This window comes from Ipomoea triloba, chromosome 6 (assembly GCF_003576645.1).
Source record: "Ipomoea triloba cultivar NCNSP0323 chromosome 6, ASM357664v1".
Classification (NCBI taxonomy): domain Eukaryota; kingdom Viridiplantae; phylum Streptophyta; class Magnoliopsida; order Solanales; family Convolvulaceae; genus Ipomoea; species Ipomoea triloba.
The window spans coordinates 20854310-20875189 of NC_044921.1; the positions used below are offsets into that span (position 1 = coordinate 20854310).

General features: G+C 32.2%; 3 protein-coding genes across 3 annotated transcripts; 1 reads left to right on the plus strand and 2 right to left on the minus strand.

Moving 5' to 3' along the window:
- LOC116022414 (ethylene-responsive transcription factor RAP2-12-like) lies at positions 1–2255 on the minus strand. Its single transcript, XM_031263141.1, has 2 exons — positions 1887–2255; positions 1–1208 (listed from the first exon to the last, which is right to left on the minus strand). The coding sequence occupies exons 1-2, from the start codon at positions 2161–2163 to the stop codon at positions 403–405; spliced, it is 1083 nt and encodes a 360-aa protein (XP_031119001.1). The 5' UTR covers positions 2164–2255; the 3' UTR covers positions 1–402.
- An 11165-nt stretch (positions 2256–13420) lies between these two features.
- LOC116023647 (probable E3 ubiquitin-protein ligase ARI10) lies at positions 13421–14221 on the minus strand. Its single transcript, XM_031264647.1, has one exon. The coding sequence runs from the start codon at positions 14219–14221 to the stop codon at positions 13421–13423; it is 801 nt and encodes a 266-aa protein (XP_031120507.1).
- Positions 14222–18022: 3801 nt separating this feature from the next.
- Positions 18023–20258, plus strand: LOC116021536. Its single transcript, XM_031261959.1, has 5 exons — positions 18023–18068; positions 18178–18503; positions 19170–19602; positions 19687–19768; positions 19984–20258. Exons 3-5 carry the CDS (start codon positions 19220–19222, stop codon positions 20212–20214), a joined length of 696 nt encoding a protein of 231 aa, XP_031117819.1. The 5' UTR covers positions 18023–18068; positions 18178–18503; positions 19170–19219; the 3' UTR covers positions 20215–20258.
- Positions 20259–20880: the final 622 nt, after the last annotated feature.

Consider the following 20880-nt stretch of genomic DNA (forward strand, 5'->3'; position numbering starts at 1 on the left):
TTGAAAAAGTCTCCCAAGTGCCAACCCCACTTGCAATTTTAATTATTCATCAAAACTATATCAAGGAAGAAAGCAGCAAAATATAAAGCATTACAAACAACAAAACAACATATAAAAATGTTCAAGGTTTCAGATTCATTATCCATACACATCATATTTAAAGACAGCGGTTTAAAGTCCGGCAACAGTGGCTATTGATCCCAAATTCACAATGTTGCTCTTAACCACAATCGAACCTAGAAGAACACGGGCACCACACGGGCAGGTTAAACACGGAACCCAGTCATCCAAGCTTTTACAGTGATGTGATGAGCAATTACAAGTGTTCCGGCATCAAACCATACTCATATAAAAGCTTTATTTACAAAGAGACGGGCACGGGAGGAGGGCTGGCTGGCTGGCTTAGAAGACGTCCCCTGTAAAAGAAGGGATGTCATCGAAGCACCACAGGTTCATGCCACCGTCCTGAGTTGCATAGGCATTGAAGGTTGGTGCACTGCAGTTTCCTTCGAGATATGGGATATCGAAGAACTTCATCTGTGCTTCAAAGGCCGAGAGCTCTTCAGACAGCTTTTCGACAGTGTTTCCATTGCTTGCCAGCAGGTTATCGGAACTAGACTTCAGTTTCTTTCGAGGGTTGGCTTCCTCCGCAAACTGAGCTTCATCGGCTTCTAGGGCAGCTGACAGAACGGATGATATTTCAGGACTCCGGGAACTTTGGTCTGCCCATCCGAAATCAGAACAGTCGAGCAAATTGCTTCCTTCCTCGGAGCTGAAGTAAAGGTTAGCAGCATCAGAGGGAAAATACGATTTGGAACCCATATCTCCGGGAGCAGGGTTCAGTTTTGTCAAAGGCTTCTCCTCAAAAAAGTTGGAAGGATCATAGTAGCCGAAGTCATTAGCAGACAAGTCAGGGACAGCTTTCTGAGGATTCACCTTAGCTGTGTTCTTCTGCACCGTGAGTGGAGCATCATCAGGGAAATTCACCTTAGCTTTCTTTCCCCTGATCCTCCGAGCCTCAATATCATAAGCCCTCGCTGCTTCTTCAGCAGTGTCAAACGTTCCAAGCCAGACACGAACACCTTTCCTTGGATCACGGATCTCAGCAGCCCATTTTCCCCAAGGACGCTGCCTGATCCCCCGGTACTGGTTCTTCCTCTTCCTCTTGGAGGAATTATCAGCATCCTTGCTTGAATCTGAGTCAGGGCCTTCAAATTTATTTCATTTTTTCAAAAAAAAATTATTCAGATTTCAATTAACTGCAGATCATGTTAATCAAAACAAATAGATGAAATCTAACACAGCATACAACAAACATATGGGAAAGGAAAATCAAGTTCAACCTTTGTAAAACAAATTTATAAAACCTAAAGCACAACACACAAGTCAAAATCAAAACATCAGTTTCAGGCTTCACAAAAGCAAATCCTGCCATGATTACCTCTGTTATGCCTTACTAATTTGTGTTTGTGAATCATTATTTAAAGGATTTGAACCTTAACAAGAAGGCTTTGAATGTCTGAAACTCAAGTTGGGAACACCAAGATTTACACAACTTTTCTCTTAAAAGCAGAGTTCAGAACTAAGTATACTTAGTCAGAAAATCTAGCAATTTGTTTTTCATTTCTGTTAACAACCACACAATATTTAATCCATGTTTCCCCCCTTCTCAATACAATTTTTCTCACAAAACATTAATCTTTAACCGGCAAGGATATCAGCATATCAAGCAATTAGTTATATAGGCTTAAAAAACAAGTAATTTCCACCCAAATTCAGATTGGTACACAGGAATACGAGTAACATTAAATCTAAAACAAAAATAGCATTAAAAGTGTAGATTTGAGCTCTGTAACAAGGAAAGGAGCAAAACAACGGAAATTTACCAGAAGAAAACCCAGGGCGATGCGATGCGGAGAAAGCGAAGGGCTTAGCATCGACCTGGCCATAGGAGTGATCCTTGAAGTCCTGAAAATCAGCCTCGAAGTCATCGTCGAGGACAACGAGCTCAGATCGCAAGGGTTTTGAGTAGTGGCTGCCGGAAGAGTTGCTGTTCTTCTTGGCGCCGCTCAGATCAGCGCGCCCCCACAGCAGGTCGGCGGTGAGGCGCCGCGACGATCGGCTCGGCGGCTTGAAATCGGAGATGATAGCTCCGCCGCACATGGCTAGCTTTCTTGTTCGGAATCAATGAGGATTTTCACAGAGATTTTTGTTGGAAAACATCAAAGAGAATTTTCTTTTCTTTTTTTCTTGTGAAAAAAGTTTTTGGGGGGTTTTATAAAGCCAGGTTGCTGAAGCTGATAAGCGGAGAAAATGAGATATCGCCGGAATCTCGGGACGGGATGAGTCGGTGTAATTTACCAAATTGACCCTCGTTTTATACACTTAATTACAATTTTACTTTACGTTGCAACACTTTTGTATTAGTGCCAGCGATTTAATCGCATTTCGTATATATTCTTATAATATTTTTAATTCAAAAATAGTTATTTTTGTACATGGACTTCTTTAGTACGGAGTAATAGAAAATGTAACTTTTTTTTTAATATTACTGACTCTATTACAATGCAGTATTAATATTGTCTCCACTGAGCCTCAAACCCACCACCTCCCGTATAAAGGGAAGGGTTTGATGCCACTGGACCACACTTGTACAAGTCCCACCTTTTTCTTTTTGAATTATAAATAGAGAAGGAAATTTTAGAGAGTTCTCTATTTTTACAAAAAAAATTACAGTATCCTTCTGTAAAAATTGAGAATTAATTTTAAGTGTCCATCATAATTAATCAATAGTAGAGGTTTAGTAAAAAAAAAAAATATATGTAGTCATTTTTATAATTGTTTAAAATTTTTAAAATCAAGGTTTGTTTTATAAGAGTTATAACTCCATGAAGGAGTTTGCTTTAACCAAACGAATAATTTACTTGCCTTCGAAATTATGTAAGAATTGAATTGTAATTTCCTCCAACCAAACGCCCCGTAAAAGTTTTTCTTTCATCTACCTTGCTAATTAGGATGAAAGATTCAAATGCTTTCAATTTAAATTACATCAAAAGAAATTAGAAAAATGTCTAAATTACATATACTTTTCTTATTTAATAATTTAATTGTACATATTTTAAGTTCAATAAAATTTTTTAAAGTAAAAGTTAAGTAATACAATTATACAAAAAATCATAAATTTAGTAGTCTATTTTACACTTTTTCCTTTGAAATAAATACTCCGTAGTAATAATGCACGGGAGTAGGCTGACAATCTGTCTAATTAGTGGCTTATTATAAATATCTCTTTCTTCAAATCAGCTTTCACATTAATAGCACTCATATTATTGTTATGTCAGGCTAACAGTATCTCCAGTTCTCCACGTTATTTGCTTGGTATGATTGGTACGCTATTGAATTGGGTGCTTATATGAGTTGTATACTTGGAATAATAATTGTTGGAGTATTAATCTAGGTCTCTATGATTAGCGCTAATTGTTAGGCTAATAATCAAAGATATACTGAATAATGAAACAGTAAGGATATATAGAATCAGTGTTAATGACCATTGCGACATTATTTTGCTAGTTTCGTTGTTCTCAATAAAAATTGTCTGTCTAGAATACAAAAAAATTAAGACAGTTATTTATACACATTGTTCAGATTTATAAATTGTTTTTCTTAATTGAAATTAAAATTGTGTTAATGTAAATTCGCTTAGAGGAGTCCAACCTCTAAATTTGTCTTATAATCACATTAAAAATTCGCTTTCAATACATAAATAATGTATATTTAGTATATTAAAAATGTACTCTCTTTATGTGTCTGATTCCGTTAGTGGAATTTGATTGAGGTTGCTTTTAATTCAACTTTTTTTAATAATATTAAGTATAGTATTAGTATATAAAATTTATATATTTATAAACTACATTAAAATTAAATTACTATTAAACCCAAAAAAATTAAATTTAAAATTTATTAAAGAATAAAGATAATAAACAAATAAGAATGTGGTGGTTTGATAATAGTAAACATGACGGGAGAGAGTACCTTTTATTCATGGTCAACAAATAAATTTGATTTTTTTACATTACTCTTGCATATCTTTATTATGTAGGGCTATTTAAGTTTATATACTAATTATTCTCAATAACTTCTTTCATACCAACTAAACAATGAAATTAATATTTTAAGTAATTTCTTTTATATGAAATTTAAATTCAATTCTTTCTCACAAATTAAACAATCATGTCACTAGGATAGGACCTCATTATTTCAAGTTTCAACTGCTCTACTAAATTTATGAATGATCAAGTGTGGAAAATTGCATAAGTGTACAATTTGATGTTGAGTGTCAAAACTAGATTGATTCGATATAACTTTTCATAGGCTTTTCCATAACCTTGAAATTCATGAGGTCTAAAATATAATATGCTGGCAATGGGTCAGGGGTGTGTCGAGGGAGGCTACATCCATCATCCGATTCACCTTATATTTTCTCCATCCACCCCCACCCCTACCAAGTGCGGTCGTGCGGGTGCCCACTATGCGTACCCACCATTTATTATCTTATTATTTTTATCTAAAAATAATATTTAAATTACTTACACATAATAAAATAATAAAATTTATTAGTATTACTAAAACATAAAATAATAGAAACATTTAAATATAATATTGTTAATTTTTGAAAATAAACTTAGTAGTTTAGATATAAAAATAATAAAAAGTTATACGGAGTTATAGAAATTTTTATAAATAACTGCATATTAGTACTTATTTTACTATTATATATACACACACAGATAGTGGGTCGGGTGAAATTTTATGCGGGTTTTGTACATAAAACTCGAATTCAACTTTACCCACATCAGGTTTACTTTTTCAAGACCCACCCCAACCTATCACCCATTATCACTCAAAAAAAATAACATCCGATCTATGCGGGGTGGATATTCACAAGGTGGTTTGAAATTGTCATCCATAAATATGATGAAACTGAAAAATTATTTAAAAAAATAAAATAAAATAAATATCTGCTAAGACTTTGTGATCTAATGTCACCCGGTTGCACTTCCATATGGAAAAGAGTGGACTCGAGCTTCAGTGGTGCTTTAATAAATTTAAAAAGTAATTAATGAACAGAGGGTCAATAATACTAAAAAGACAAATATCTAATACCTATTATAATTCTATTAGTATTAAAATTTAAAATATAATTATCAAAAAAGTGTGAATGTATGTTTAGAAACATTCCACAATAAGCCTAAAGAAAGTATTAAAATAGGAAAGGATGGGGGACAATAATGACAAATAAGTTAGAATATAGAATGTTTCAAAAAAAAAGTTTAGAATATAGAAAGATGAAGAAGAAGAGAGAAAGTGGGAAGGTGCACGAACCAGCACATCACATTACGCCGTAGATGTGGAACCAACCAAAATATTTTTCATTTTTGTGTGTGGCATCGGAAAATGACAACAAACTCCACTAACGTAAGACGAACGGCCCAACACAGTCAACGTGGGCCCCATCTGCACGTGAGTGGCATGGGCCAACCCCATTCTTGTCTTCGTAGCTCTTCTTATCCTCCTCCTCCTTTTCTATTATCATTACGATGATGATGACGACAATGATAATAACAAATTAACAATACCGGACTAAAATATAAATCGAATTTGATTCAGATCACGTCTGTGAAAAAAAGAAAATTGAATTATATATTAAAATTTAAAATTATGATTATAAGTAGTATTAATGTAGTGCGGGTACAAAATCTTGCATAGCTTTTTAATTCTTTAAAATTATGATTATAAGTAATATAAATGTCGTCTAACCAAATACTGTAATTTGGGGCTCAAAGAATTGTATTGTAATAGTTAAGAATTCAAAGTAGAAGATATCGAAAGACCAAAATTAGAAATTTCCGAGAATCCAAAATCAGAATAAACTCTTCTATGGTGATTTATAAGTTACAGTAATTTTTTTAAATGACGAGGGATACCCGCAATCGCTACATGAAGATGTGTACTGTGTAAACCCCACTTCGTGATCTTAGATAATAAAAGACCGCAAACATGTAAACTAGCTTATGATACTCATAGTTGACATGCTCAAACAAAAAGGTTAATAGGTTGCTTATGCTAAGAGTCGAACGCATGTATACGTGTGTACTGGCGTTATCATTGTCATGATAGTTTTTTTTAATAATATTTAAAGTAATTAATTTAATTATTAATATATTAATATCAAGCTTTACAAATAAATACTCTCATTTAACAAGTTTTTAAATCTTAACCTTTCATTGATATATTATTATTTCATCCACCTCCACTAAGCAACTAAGTAGTCTTTATTTTACGAAATTTAACTAAAGGCCATATTAATATGAGAGATGTAGAGAACTTTATTTATATTTTGAAAATAAAGTTTCATGCAAATTAAAATAAACTTATATTTCAAAAAATAATTTATATTGATAGAAAAATTAATAATAATAATTAAAATTTTGATTTATTTGTACCTATAATTTTTAACAATTAACATATTTAATTTTTAGTTTAAAATGCATTTGTTTCAAATTTTTATAATGTTATTTTTTCAATTTAAATACACTACGTCACGTATTTTAAAATAAAATTTAAATATATTAATTGCTAACAAATCAAAAATCATAGATACGAATAAATTGTAAGTCTAAATTTTTTTTCGTTATGGTTAATTATTTATATCAATATATTTTAATATTTTTGAAATTTAAATTTATTTTAATTTCTATGGAACTTTATTTTTATATATAAATAAAATTCACCACATATCTCACAATAATATGGTCTTTTTTTCTTTTTTTTTCTTTGAAAAACCACAATAATATGGTCTTTAATAAAAGTACATCCGTACAGTGCCGTCGTCGGCAGTCTCTTTCCCCGTATATCCGTGTGTTATTATGATGGGCGCAGTGCATTTGTGCCCATTCTTCCGATGACGCGAAACCAATGGTTAACGTGTGGCCTCCACAAAATCTTACGTTATATCATTTCCACCCAATCTTTGACTCCAAGCATCAAATTTCTCGGCTTTCACATATAATTGATAATTCCAGTTAAATTGATCCAACAATGAATTCAATAACCACAAAATTTTAAATTTAATTTTTCGTGAAAACTGTTTATTATTATTATTATTATTATTATTCAAATATAATATTTTTTTTAGAACAAATTCAAATAGAATATTTAAATAAATAATAAAAAACAAAAAAACAATTGAACGTGACTTTGTCGGAGACAAAGTTATACGTTTCTCATCTGAGATGACGAAGAACTTGGGGTGCGTTTACTGACTGGAAATTTTTTCACATTTTCTGGAAATTTAGAAAACAGGAAAACAGAAAACAGAAAACACGTTTACTAACACAGTTTTCCATTTTGAAAACAGGAAATAATTTTCCAGTTTTCTGGAAAACTGAAACACTATTAAAAGCTGTTTTCTAAATGGAAAACAGAATCAGCTATCATCTATTAGACTATATGTCACTATAACCACATTCTTACCATTATCTACTTACATATTTATTCATTACTATGATTACATTCATTGTTATCTTCTTTTACTTATCATCGTGTTCTATCTTTTCTACTTGCATTATTTATTTAAACATAACTTATTTGCTTATGCTTAAAACTATAAATCACTCACATTATCAAAATTAAAAATTGAAATCTATACCACATTTTATATTTTGATTGAACTCAATTGATTATTAGTTCGGATATTTTTAATTATGTTATATCGGATACAAGTTTGGTCCAGATATCGGATATCGAAATTTCACATATATAATATTAGAATTCAAAATAATTATATATTATATACATGTCATTCAAATGAATATATCCAAACATATTTTAAATATTAGTTCAAAAATATTAATATTATCTAAACTAAATTTTATGTGCACTTAATAGGTTATTGGTTCGAATATATTTTTATTTATGTTATATACATATATAAATTTGGTTCGGATATTAAATGTAAAATTTTTACATATTGGACTTAAAATTTAAAATTATATTTATTCTATTTAAACCAAATATATTTTAAAATATTTTAAATATAAGGTCTAAAAATCACTTGAAATTAAACTTATTGTTAATTTTATAACGTTAATCTACAAAAAATAAATTTGAAAAAATAAGAGTTAGTAAACAAGTTTTCTAAACAGAAAAAGAGAATGAAAAACAGATAATGAAAACTAAAAAATTAGAAAACAAAAAACAGAAAATAGTTTTCTGTTGGTAAACAGGTTGATATTCCGGAGATGACGGGCCTAAGAAGGCAAATGGGCGGCCTTCAAATTTTTTTTTTTAATCTTTTATCTTTTATTTTTCAAATTAAGAAAATAATTATAATTTGATACACGAATACCAAGTTAATTAAAAGGTTATATGAGTGTACATCAGCGATTTTTAACCGATTACAAGTTAGTAATCTACAAAATAATAATAATAATAATAATAATAATTAATTGCACAATTTTTGTATTAAATTTTTCAAATGTTGTGATTTAAATTTTTCTTTTACATACTATCTTAGTATCTGCACATTACAGAGTAAGACTATTACAATTAAATTTTGATCATATTTAATACTATATGTGTACATATACATACATATATATAAAGGGTGGGTGAGTGGGTCCGTGGATGGAGTGAGGACAACTACCTCCACACTAGCTTCGTCTTTGTGTAGAAAGTATTACAATTTAACTAAAAAAAAATCACATGTCTCATGTGACCGGTCTCATTAGACACAACTTATTAATATAGATAACTATAATAGCTAGTTGGTTTATGTGCAATACTGGGAAATTATGAACAAGAACACAATATTGAGCATTAACAACTGCAACATGAGAGTTTCGCTCAATGTGGTAGACTTTTTATGGACAATAAATATTGATCGATCTTTTCACTTATGAGCGACTAGGTGACCGTAATTTATTTATCCACTCTCTTATTAAATTGAAATGTGGGGGCCGTGGGAATTTTGTTTTTGTGGCCAAAATAACTATAAATGCTATAGTGCAACACGTAGCATGAGATATTTTAAGTATAAAGCCCCCCATCTACTACCATTTGTGGCAATCAAAGAGAAATTAGATGCACCAAACATATTCGTTGTAGAAAAAAGTAATCTAATAATAAATTAAGAAAGATACCAACTTTGTCATTTGCAAGACAATAATACAATTCAAAACGTTAAAGCATCTTAGGTATGGCTAATTTTCTCAAGAAAAAAAAAAAAAGGTATGGCTAATAGCTCGTCACAATCACAATTTCACAATATAATACCAACAAAACTTCTGCTAACACACTGTTTGAATTCACATACGGTACACCGACAATATGTAAACATATACAATAATGCTACATTTCATACTTAATTTCATCTATTAATTTCACCTCGTTACGTTATAATATCCATTTAATAAGTAGATGCATTATTTTATTTTATTTAAAATAATAAAGTATATTTAATATTTTATCAAATCTAAAATTCTTATTTTAATAATATAAATCATACCATAATTATTACTCAAATTATTAAATATACTTTTAATTAATATAGAGTTAATTCCATTTTTGGTCCTACAATTATAAGTGACGATCCACTTTTAGTCATTTTTTTTTATCAAAACATCCACTTTTGGTCCTAGTATTATTGTGGCATGACCATTTTTGATCATCTATCAACAAAATAGTTTAAATTTCGTTAAATACAACAGCATTTTGATCTTCAATTATTGATTGTTCCAAAAAAATAAACATAAAAAACATAGTGGTTCAACCTACTTTGCATAAAAAAGATCTAAATGTCTTTGTATTTAACGAAATTTCAACGATTTTGATGACGGAGGACCAATAATGGCCATATCACAATAATAATAGAACTAAAAGTAGATGTTCTGATAAAAAATGACTAAAAGTGGAATGTCACATATAAATCTAGGACAAAAAATGAAATTAACTCTTTAATATAATTAATATGAATTCTACAACTATAATTTCTTTTTTTAAAAAAATTATATACTACCTATTACGGAGTATTTTAAAAAATATTTTAATACAATTAAGATTTTAATGGATTTCAAGAATATTAAGATTTTAATGGATTTCAAGAATATTAAGATTTTAATTTTGAGTATTAGTATTGAGCATATATTTTTGTACATCCCACATATAAAATATAATAAAAAACAACTCCAACCAAGTTGGTCAGATTGTTGACTTAGTAGAGTGGCATATTAACCGTCTTTTTTTTTTTAAATACTACTGACTCTATTACAATGTAATATATGTTCATAACTAATTTCTCAACCTATTGAAGCATGTAATATCTGTTCATCACTAATTTCTCAACCTATTGAAGCACAAAGAGTCAAATATCGCATTTATTAAGACTCAAACGCGCAACCTCCTATATGAGGGAGTAACTTGGTGTAACTAAACCACAAGGTCCTTACATATTAATCATCTTAATTTGAATCAATTAATTGTAGTGGCAGTAAGTTTTTCTCGCCACTTACAAAAAGTATTAAAGTATAATAAATATTGTGATTAATGCAGTCAAACCCATTCCAATAATTTATATTGTTTCCTACTTGATTCAACATGTTTTTATATAATGGGTAATCGTTTTCAATGTAACAGGTTGATTAAAAAAAAGTGTATAGCTCGTGGCTGACACGCATTGCTTCATGATAATGACTATTCCCAATTCTAATTTTTAAATTTTAATATTAAAAACAAAAATATTCCCACATGCATATGTTGGACAGCTTACATCGGTCTTACCTAAATAGCAATACAAATTAAGGATTATTTTATAGATTCAACGAATGGGAAATTCAATGCTGCTTTCATCGCCAACCTCCTCATTGTCGTTGCCACTTTGCCCAATGCCCAGTGCAGCCATAAACAAAATTGTTTCTTTCGCATAAAAGGATTGGTTGATGGGATATTTTAAAGTAATGTAATTTTTTTTAAAATTTCACAAAATATAAGAATGTTGGGGATTATAATTTTTATAAAAAAAATTATTAAAAATGAACTAAAAATAATATTTGGGAGTTTAACATTTTCATGATCCCCGGGTGTTAGGAAGAAAAAAAAGATACCTTTGAGACAAAATTATCCTTTTTTTTTTTAAACCTAAAATTGATATCTGACATCTCCCTCTCGATTATATATAGTGTGTATTTTTCTTCTACTCTCAACACAAAACGCCAATCAGTAGGCCAACCTTACTGTTTTCTTAAAACTCTCTTATCTATTTTATTTCTTTCCATTCAATTCTAGGATTTATTTATAGCGTGTTACATAAATTTTTAAAAGTAATATTTGAATTTGGTCTATGTTTTCAACAACAAAATTTGTATTTTCGGTAGGTATAGCGCATTGATATAACATATTTGCCTAATAATGAGATGGTGATAAGTAATGTCATTTTAGATTTTATACTATTTATTCCTTTTCAATTTCCATGTATACTGAACATTGAAATTTCCAATAATCCTATTCCTGCAAACCAAATACTAAAAATTAAATTTTAGTTTATTCCTCTTCCATAAAATTAAAATTCATTACCCTCCTAATTTCCTACTCAAACCAAATGTCCCGTTAGTTTAAGTTGAAATCATGTGGTTACTATCTGATTGGGGCTGCCCTGTGTTTTTTTCTTTTTTTTTTTTCTTTTCTTTTTTTTGTGTGTGTTTAGTTATTATCACTCTTTGTTTTCGGTTGTGGGGGCCGGGGGGTGGAAGAGTCCATGTATTATTATAGTTGAGGGACTAAAAATGATATTTTCTCTATTATTAATAAGAGCTAAGGTGGAAATGTAAAAATTAATACAAATATACAACCACCAAAATTAGCCCATTTTTAGAATTGGATGGGCGAAATTTGGACTCTCTTAATATGGGCCCATACTATTATTACTAAATGCTCCGTAATTTGATTCTCCAATTGTAGAAGAAAAATATGGCAAATTATGCTATGGACCGACCCCGGTCCAAAACGCGGGTCTGGAATAACGGTGTTATTAGTGACATCGTTTCCTCGACCAATGATATTTTTGTGTGAATATAGATTCAGAAATTGTGAATATAGATTCAGAAATTGTGTTATGATTGATGTGACATGCGTTTTAAGTTTTAACATTGGTGGATCAGGTATTGGAACCCCGACAGTCATCGCTAGATTGGTCAGTGAGTTTTGGGGAGAGTGTCCGGCCACTGAACCCTCAGATTAGGTTGCGAAATGGCTATTGAGGAGGACTTTCACGCGTACAAAAATGGGCGGATTGGCACGATTTGGCCGGAAGCAATAATGACTGAGATTTTAGGAGATTTGTTTCCTTAGTAAAATAGTTTCTTTTTTCATGAAATTGGAATGTAATCTTGTATTTTTAAGTAAGTTTTTAGCGCCAAATCTAGGCATGATTAACCATAGAGTGGGTGATATTAATTTAGGAGATTCGTTTTCTTTTTTGGATCCAGCTCTTAAGGGTGAGAAAATGGTTCCAATTTTTCTTGAGCTTAAAACATGATTGGGAGCATTTTGCTTTAAGTTCTTGTGTTTTTCAATTTACTTCGTTCATTTGTGTCTGAGCGGTAGAGTTGACTAGTCAACGATCCGTAATAAAAAATAGTACGGAGTATATATGCAAAGAATACCGAATTTAATAAGTTCAAAAACTTTATACTTTACGGGTAAATACTCTAAAGTGATAGTCAAATTTAATATAGCAAATTTAAAATACAAGATTTAAAAAAACACCAGTTTACATAACTCACCCCTATCCTTCTGTGACCAGTTGAGGTATTATCTTTCCTCCCATCCTTTGTTTCACGTATGGTAGCCTTTTTAAAACAGGAAACTTAGCTTGTTCCCTTTTACTTCTTCTCTATCTTTGAATTCTTCCTGATAGCAAAATCTTTAATAATGCTTGGACTCTAAGAAATAGTCTTCTACAAGATAATCAAGATTCCTAATTTTCAAAGTACATAAACGTTTTGCCAAAATATATTGACATCAACTATATGTATGAATATTATTATTGTACAAAAACACAAATATTTACATTTTATATTCACCCACGTACAACACAAAAAGCTAAACTAGGCACATAATACAAATATACAATGCCCCTATATATAAAGAGAAGCTCCAAACCACACAACTTTTAATTGGTACCTAATTTAAATCAATGGAAGAATAATATTTTAAATTCCTATATATTATGAGATAATGCAATGGGTTACTAAATTCCATCATTAATTAGGGCTCGTGGTAGATTGTGAGCAAGAAAAATCATAATCATTACAAGAATTCAAGAAACTATTTTCATTACAAGAATCCTGTAGTATCTATGACGATTTCAGAGGAGACTAATCCAGGAAACAATTTCATCATCTTCTAAGAGATCTATAATCTCTCTTGACATCTTATTATACTGCCCACAGGTCATTCCCATATGCCACTCCACCTTACACCCCATGCAGAACACTCTCCACCACTTAGGGCACGCTGTGGTCAAGAACCCCTTCCCATCATCCACGAACCTTTTGGAGCATTCTTTAAACGGGCACTTTATCCACCTCGGATTCCCCAAAACCTTCGCCTCCCGTTTAGCATCCACCCACGTTTCCACAACTTCCTTAAACTCCGCTAATAACTCCCGGCAGAATTTCAAGTCCAGATTCCTCTTGCAATCCGATTCCGGGCATTTAATCTTGTGAATGTTTTCTTTCACTTTTCCGCCCACGTATCCCTTGATGCAGGCCTCGCAGTAGGAGTGCCGGCAGCGGGCCCCGCCTCGCCACATCGCCCCGTGCGGCTTCGCGTCGCCGCATATCGCGCAGACATCATAGGACGCCCCGCACTCCTCGCCACGTACGAGGCGAATCTTTGGCTTTTCGGTCGGGGAGATATATTCCAACGACCCCGCCGACGTGGCGATTCCTTTCATCTTCTCTTCGGGGGAGTGTTTGGGGTAGCGCCGGACTAAATTTTCCGAATCGACGGCGACGGCGGCGTTGTGGCGGAAACCCTCGCCGGAGTCCCTGAGCGTTTTCTTCTTGTTCCGAAAGGAGTTGTCGTTATTGCATCCGCAACCATTATTCCTCTTGTGCTTCACAGCCGCGCCGCCGCTCGGATCAGGATGGCGGATACGTCTCATCTTTCTCTTCATGGAAAGGGCGATCGCTGGTGATTCTTGAAGGTTTAGGGTTTTGTGAGTTCGAAAAAATCGGAAGTATTTAAGGCTTGTTTGTGCCTCAAGTTCCTATACGAGTTCCCTAGACCATAGAAAAGTGCCTCACTTTTACTTTATAATGCAATATAGATAATTAATTATTTTCAAGTGCATGAAAAATATTAACATCAAAGTTTTTCCTTTTATGAGTGGTATTAAAAAATTGGAAGTAAAATTTGAGAGTAAATATAGTATTTTATTTTCTATCCTGTTTAGACTTCACTACTAATTTCAATTTTAGATTCTTACCATTTCAGATTTATCAAACACACACACACCAAAACAAAAAAGTGAAGAAAGAAGTCCTTCCACTTTAATTTGGGGTTATATTCAATCCAAACTTTTTAATTAAAAATTCTAAATTGAATATCTCTTACAAATATTCAATCCAAGGGCTCCATGCCCCGACCCGGCTGAGCATATGTGATGATGTAATTATGATAATTCAGCTGAACACAAAGGCTAAATCTTTACTTATTGTGCATAAAGACCCTCTCACTTTGAGAGGTTGTTCCCACACTGATTGGATCAATAGTCTTTCTTCCTAAACTTCATCCATGTGACCAACTAAAGGTTTGGAAGATCCATTTTAATTATATATCTAATTTTTTTTAAAAAAAAAGTTTTAAAAAATTCATCACTTTTTAAATAGTAATACACTTAATTTTGTGTTTTAATTCACAAAAAAATACACAAATATTTCTCAATTTAAATTAACCGTTCCCAATAACTATGCCATCTTAATTTTGTGTTTCTTGGGTGTGTTTGGAAATTTAGAAAATGATTTTCGAAAATCATTTTCCGAGCTTTCAGTGTTTGGCAATGCTTGGAAAATTCAGTCAACTAAAAATGATTTTCGTTGACTGAGAAAAATGACGCTATTTTGGCTGAAAATGACTTCCGTCCAAGAAATGAGAAAGTCATTTTCAGCCACATGAAAATGACCAAGATCAACCATCACCGGCTTTGGTTTCTGGCGGAAATCAGAGGTTTTTTTTTCTTCTTAAAAATATTATTTTTAATGTTATTACTTATTATAAGTATTTTAATATTTAAAAAAATAATAAAAATTTATAATTATGCAATTCTACTCATTTTTTCAGAAAATTAACCAAACATACAAAGACAGTTTTCCAGAATACATCCAAACATGAAAATGAAACTATTTTCCATAAGTCATTTTTCTGCTCTCCAAACACACCCTTAATTAATAAGATTTATTTAAAGATTGTGTCTTAGTTATTTAATTAACTGTATTTTCATTAGTGTGTTGCACGAAATAGATTTGGTATAATATTTTAAAAATATTTGGATAGATATAAAATAATATAAATTATAACAATGAATATTATATATTGCAATTGATGAAATGGTTCAAAGGTTTAGGGTTTTGTGCGGCAAAAAGCAATATCGAGTTCAAGAAAATCGGGAATGAAGTATTTAAGCAATATGGACTCCATCCCTGCCAATTATATTGTTATATTTAATATAAATGAAAACAAAATATTAAGTTAGAATTTAATAAAATTACCTAGAAGAACAAATTGATATAAATGGAGAACCAAATGATTTTAAATTTGACAATTGTGATGGCCTATTCTATCATTTTGTAGACTCATGTAATTTAAAAAATAATTTTTAAAGTGTATTCAATCAAAACATTTATAGATTTCAAAGATTTTTAAAGCAATGGATTTTAAATGACATTCATATAATCTTTCTAAACTTTAATAAAATCTTTTATACTTTCATAAATTTTGTGTGGGTCTATAAAAGTTTGTATGATAAACATTTATAAATTAAAATAACATATTAAAAAGTATACAAAACTCATTAAAACTCCAGAATTCGCAAGATGACATGATGTTTAATGTGTTTGAGTATCATCCAGATTACATACCGCCCGATGAACTTCAAGATTCAAATAGTAATATCTCAATCAACGAAAATTTAAGTGAAACCTCTATTGGGAGATTTGCAACACTATTTTTACTTCATTATGAGATGTTATATCATGATTATGCTAATAGTTTTATTTCAAAATGTTAAATTTTAATATATAAACAAACCAATTTAAATTTAAAACTATTTAAATTTTATGAAGATATCTTTTTTTTAAAGTCATTTTACATTTATCAGCTTATCAAAAAGCTAATTTTACCAAACACTTTTAAGCATAATCAGTTAGTTAACAGCTGTTCAGTTTTCAGCTTCTAGCTTATATCTTTTCATAATATTTATTTAAAGATTGTATCTTAGATATTTAATTAATTGTTTATTAATTACTATATAAAAAATTATTATTTTTAATTCCTTAAATTCCGAACATATATGTTGGGATCACCATCCATTTAGAATGGTAATCAGGATACCATTCCAGTATCTACATAGTAGTTGGCTATATATAATTTTCACTTTAACATGTTAATATTACACCTCATAGTCTTAACTAAACACACATGGTATTACATTTTAGAAGGTAATTATATTATTTATTATACTTTTATAGTATAGTAACCTCATATTCCGTGAAAAAAAAAAAAAAAAAAAGCCCCCTCATATTCCGTGAATCAAAGAATTTGGGTGTTTCAAAAAAAAAAAAAAAAAAAAAGAATTTGGAAGGATTTTTACTCTGTTTGGTAGAGCTTATTTAGGAGCTTATAGCTTATTTTAAGCTACTAATAAGCTATAAGCTCTGTTTGGTAATGTTTCTAAAATAAGCTAGTAGCTTAAAATAAGAGCTTATTTTTGAACGCTATCTAAGGTAGCGTTTCAAAATAAGCTAGTAGCTTCCTAACTTTTTTCCCATCTTTAACCTTATTATTTTAAAGAAATGACATTATTTACCCTTCCTAATTAAAACCTTTTTGGCTAAACTTTTTTGACTTTTTCTCTTCAATATGTTTGGTTGTAATTTCAACTTGACATTTGTGTTTGACTATTGATTTTTGTATGAACTAATCTTATAAATTATAAATATTTTGTTTTACTTTATATGTTTTCAAAATATATGTTCTTACTTTATATTTTATTAAAATATATTGATTTCACTATTTTATATTTTAATATATAAACAAACCTATTTAAATTTAAAACTATTTAAATTGTACGAAGATGTCATTTTTAGTCGTGTTACATTTATCAGCTTATCAAAAAGTTAATTTTACCAAACACTTTTAAGCATAACAGCTAGCTTAACCGCTCTTCATATTTCAGCTTCGAGCTTATAGCCACTACTGAAGAACTTCGGATGAAACCCGTTTTGTAATCTAACCGGCAAAAGACCAAAAGGAGTTAAACCAACCTAAATTGTATATAATTGATTGACCTGGCTCAAACTAAAAAAATTAATAAGAATTCTAACGGAGAATCAAACTTAGGGTCTTGTAATTACCAAGTCAACAGTTCTTGGCGAGTAGAGTTTTTTTAGGCAATATTCTCTTCTCTCAAATCTCCCATCCTCTCTATTCTTTTGGTATGTACAGTCTTGTCCTGTTGTTTATTCCCCAAGGAGACTACACTACTGCTGTTTCATATCTGTGGCACAACACAGCTTTTTGTCCTGCAATGCATGCTTGCCAATTTACTTTACTGCTACTTTTTCATGGTTTCTGCCTTAGCTTTCTGCACTGATTTCAACCCTCCCACTTCTCTCTTTTAAACCCCATCATCATCCATCCTTTTCAATACCAACCAAAAACAAACAATGAACCTTTCAAGCCCCAAGTTTCTTGAAGCTCCCCCACCCCTTTTTCCTTCTCATCATCAAATGGTAATTTAATTCCTAGTTTAGTTTAACAATGTTTCATTTCCAGCACTTCCTGGGCTTCAGTTTTCTTGATTTCTTGATTTGTTTTCTTGTTTTTATGTGCATTTTTGAGGTAGGAAGAAAGGGTAGGAGGCAATCCATTCTTGGATACATTTGCAGACCCAATCTGCAAGCTTAATCTGAAGGAGACAGGTGAGAGGAGGAGTTCAGTGACAAAGAGAAGTGTGGAGGGTCCTTCAACCCCAGGCAGGCCCATTTTCAGCTTCAGTGTTGGGATTTTTTCAAGAAAATCTGTGCCTTCAAAGTGGGATGATGCAGAGAAGTGGGTTGTTAATGGCACTTCTTGCCATGATTCCCCTGCTCATAATCCACCACAGACTTTGAAATCTTCCAACTACTCTAATGGAGTATCTACTACAACAGATGTGCTTCTTAAAGGTACAAACCCCCTTTCCCCCTGCCTTCATTATTACTTCATTAAAAGTCTATGATCATGTCAATCTGCAACCACTATCCGAGTATATGCAATGGGTAAATCTCATGACTCTAGTTGGCAAAAAACCAAACCAGTCTAAGTTGCCCAAATTCGAACACCAATAGGCCGTTCCCGGGAGTTATTTAATAACCTTGTGATTATTAAGTCAACAGCCGCCTCACTAACTCGGGCACCAATAGGCCGTTCCAGGGAGTCAAATTTTATAACCTTGTGGTTATTAAGTCAACAGCAGCCTGACTAACTCAAACACCAATAGGCCGCTCCCGGGAGTCAAATTTTATAACCTTGCGCTTATTAAGTCAACAGCAGCCTGACTAACTCGAACACCAATAGCCAGTTCTAGGGAGTCAAATTTTATAACCTTGTGGTTATTAAGTCAACAGCAGCCTGACTAATTTGGCTGGAACTGTCCCTATAAATATGTTCTTAGGATCTCTGTTATGATGCTATCTGATTTTGAACTGATTTTTTTTGAATGTGACCTTATTGAAGTCACATTATACTGAAAAGTTGGAAATTTTTATGTAAATGAATGAGCTTTACCAGATTGTGGGAGGATCTTGATTCTTGATTTGTCTTAGACAAGAAGTTGTGCCTTTGAAATGCAGATAAGTTCACAAAAGAAGGAACTTTCTTTGGAAATGTGAGTGAAAAGGCCATGAACTGTGCAACACCAGAGGTTAAGCAAAGAGATATTGGAACAGAAATGACACCTGTTGGCAGTTCCCCTGCTTCAAGATGCCACACTCCAATGAAGCTCACATCGCCTCGCGGCCACAACACGCCCGCTGATAGGTCCGGGCCACTGCCTCCATCATCAACAAGCACAATAGATATCATGCAGCTACAAGAATGCCATTTGGCAAAGCTGCAGCTCGGGACAACGCCATCGAATTGGAGCACGAGGGAAGAGGAAGAAGAGGACGTGTCGAAGAGCTTGAGACACTTTGAGTTTGAGGCAAGTAATGAATGCCAGAGAAGTGTGTCCAAGCCTAGAGCATACTCATCATGGGAGGAAGAGGTTGCCAAGTGCTGCCTAAGGTAAAAAAAAAACTGTTGGTGTCAGCTTAAATTTTTAGTTGAGACGGAACACATCGTTAATTATTGAGTCGTGATTTGTCTTAGGTACCAGAGAGAAGAGGCTCAAATTCAAGCTTGGGTGAACCTCCAGAGTGCAAAAGCTGAAGCTCAGTCAAAAAAGCTTGAGGTCTAATGTTCTTCATACTCTTATGTTGGTCAGAAAGTTGACTTGGTAACCAAAGGTTACAAGTTTAACTGCTGCCTTTTTGGTTTGAACTGACCAGTTATAAACAACTTAAACTGATTTACATCATTTCTTATGGTCCTTTGCCGACTAAAATTACGTGACAGAATTTACCTTGTGCACACCTTCGAGTAGTCACTCAAAAAACATTGTTTCAGGTGAAAATCCAAAGGATGAGGTCGAAGAAGGAAGAGAAGTTGATGAAGAAAATGGCAATAGTTGAGAGAAAAGCAGAAGAAATGAGGGGTGCTGCCCAGATTCAACATTGTGAGCAGATGCAGAAGGTGAGTGGAGGAGCAAGGAAGACAGTAAACCGACACAACATAATAAATGTGTCTCCTCGTCCACCTTCTTGTACTTGTTTTCCTTGTAATAGCCATCACGTGTAATACCTGCCTGCATGCATATGTTACTATGTTAGTGATACTGTACGTACTACAGCAACTCCGGAAGTCAAAATATTTCTTGAATTCATGCGGTGTAGTGTGATTACTTCAATGTTCGATCAAATGCAACTTATTTGATACTTAACCAATCTTTAATGCGATTTGCGAATATCGAGAGCTATAGTACTCAAACAGTTTTAGTACATGAACTCTCATTTTCTATCGCTCTGACGTGACAAGATATGATAGGTTATGTTCATCTTGTAAGTCCCATGAAAAGTGTCAACATCAAACTTGGGAGTCCGAGAGTAGTATTTTCCAATATGTCACAACACAATCTAAGATCCCTTAAAATCGACCAATTCACATGTAACTAATGAATATATAGAATACATATATAATAATGAATGTATAACAAGACACAAAAATGCAAGAAACATGTAATCGGTGAATAGTAGCATGAGGCAACAGCAATCGATTTGGTCGAGTCATCTCTCAGTCGGTTAGCTATGAGTAACAAATAAGAATTTATCTGTTCTCGATTTAAACCAATCAGCTATGAACAATCCAGGCCAGATTATGGGTTTTCCAGTAAATCAAAGTGAATAGGCAGGTCTAAAAAAAGATGAATAGTGTGAAGGTAGGTTTTGAGAATGCAAGTGAGCATGA

Coding starts and splice junctions, on each gene's coding strand:
- LOC116022414 (XM_031263141.1), bottom strand. CDS start 2,163: ATGTGCGGCGGAGCTATCATCTCCGATTTCAAGCCGCCGAGCCGATCG. Junction 1,209..1,886: donor TCGCCCTGGGTTTTCTTCTG/GTAAATTTCCGT, acceptor ATAAATTTGAAG/GCCCTGACTCAGATTCAAGC.
- LOC116021536 (XM_031261959.1), top strand. CDS start 19,220: ATGAACTGTGCAACACCAGAGGTTAAGCAAAGAGATATTGGAACAGAA. Junction 19,603..19,686: donor GTTGCCAAGTGCTGCCTAAG/GTAAAAAAAAAA, acceptor GATTTGTCTTAG/GTACCAGAGAGAAGAGGCTC. Junction 19,769..19,983: donor CTCAGTCAAAAAAGCTTGAG/GTCTAATGTTCT, acceptor ACATTGTTTCAG/GTGAAAATCCAAAGGATGAG.
- LOC116023647 (XM_031264647.1), bottom strand. CDS start 14,221: ATGAGACGTATCCGCCATCCTGATCCGAGCGGCGGCGCGGCTGTGAAG.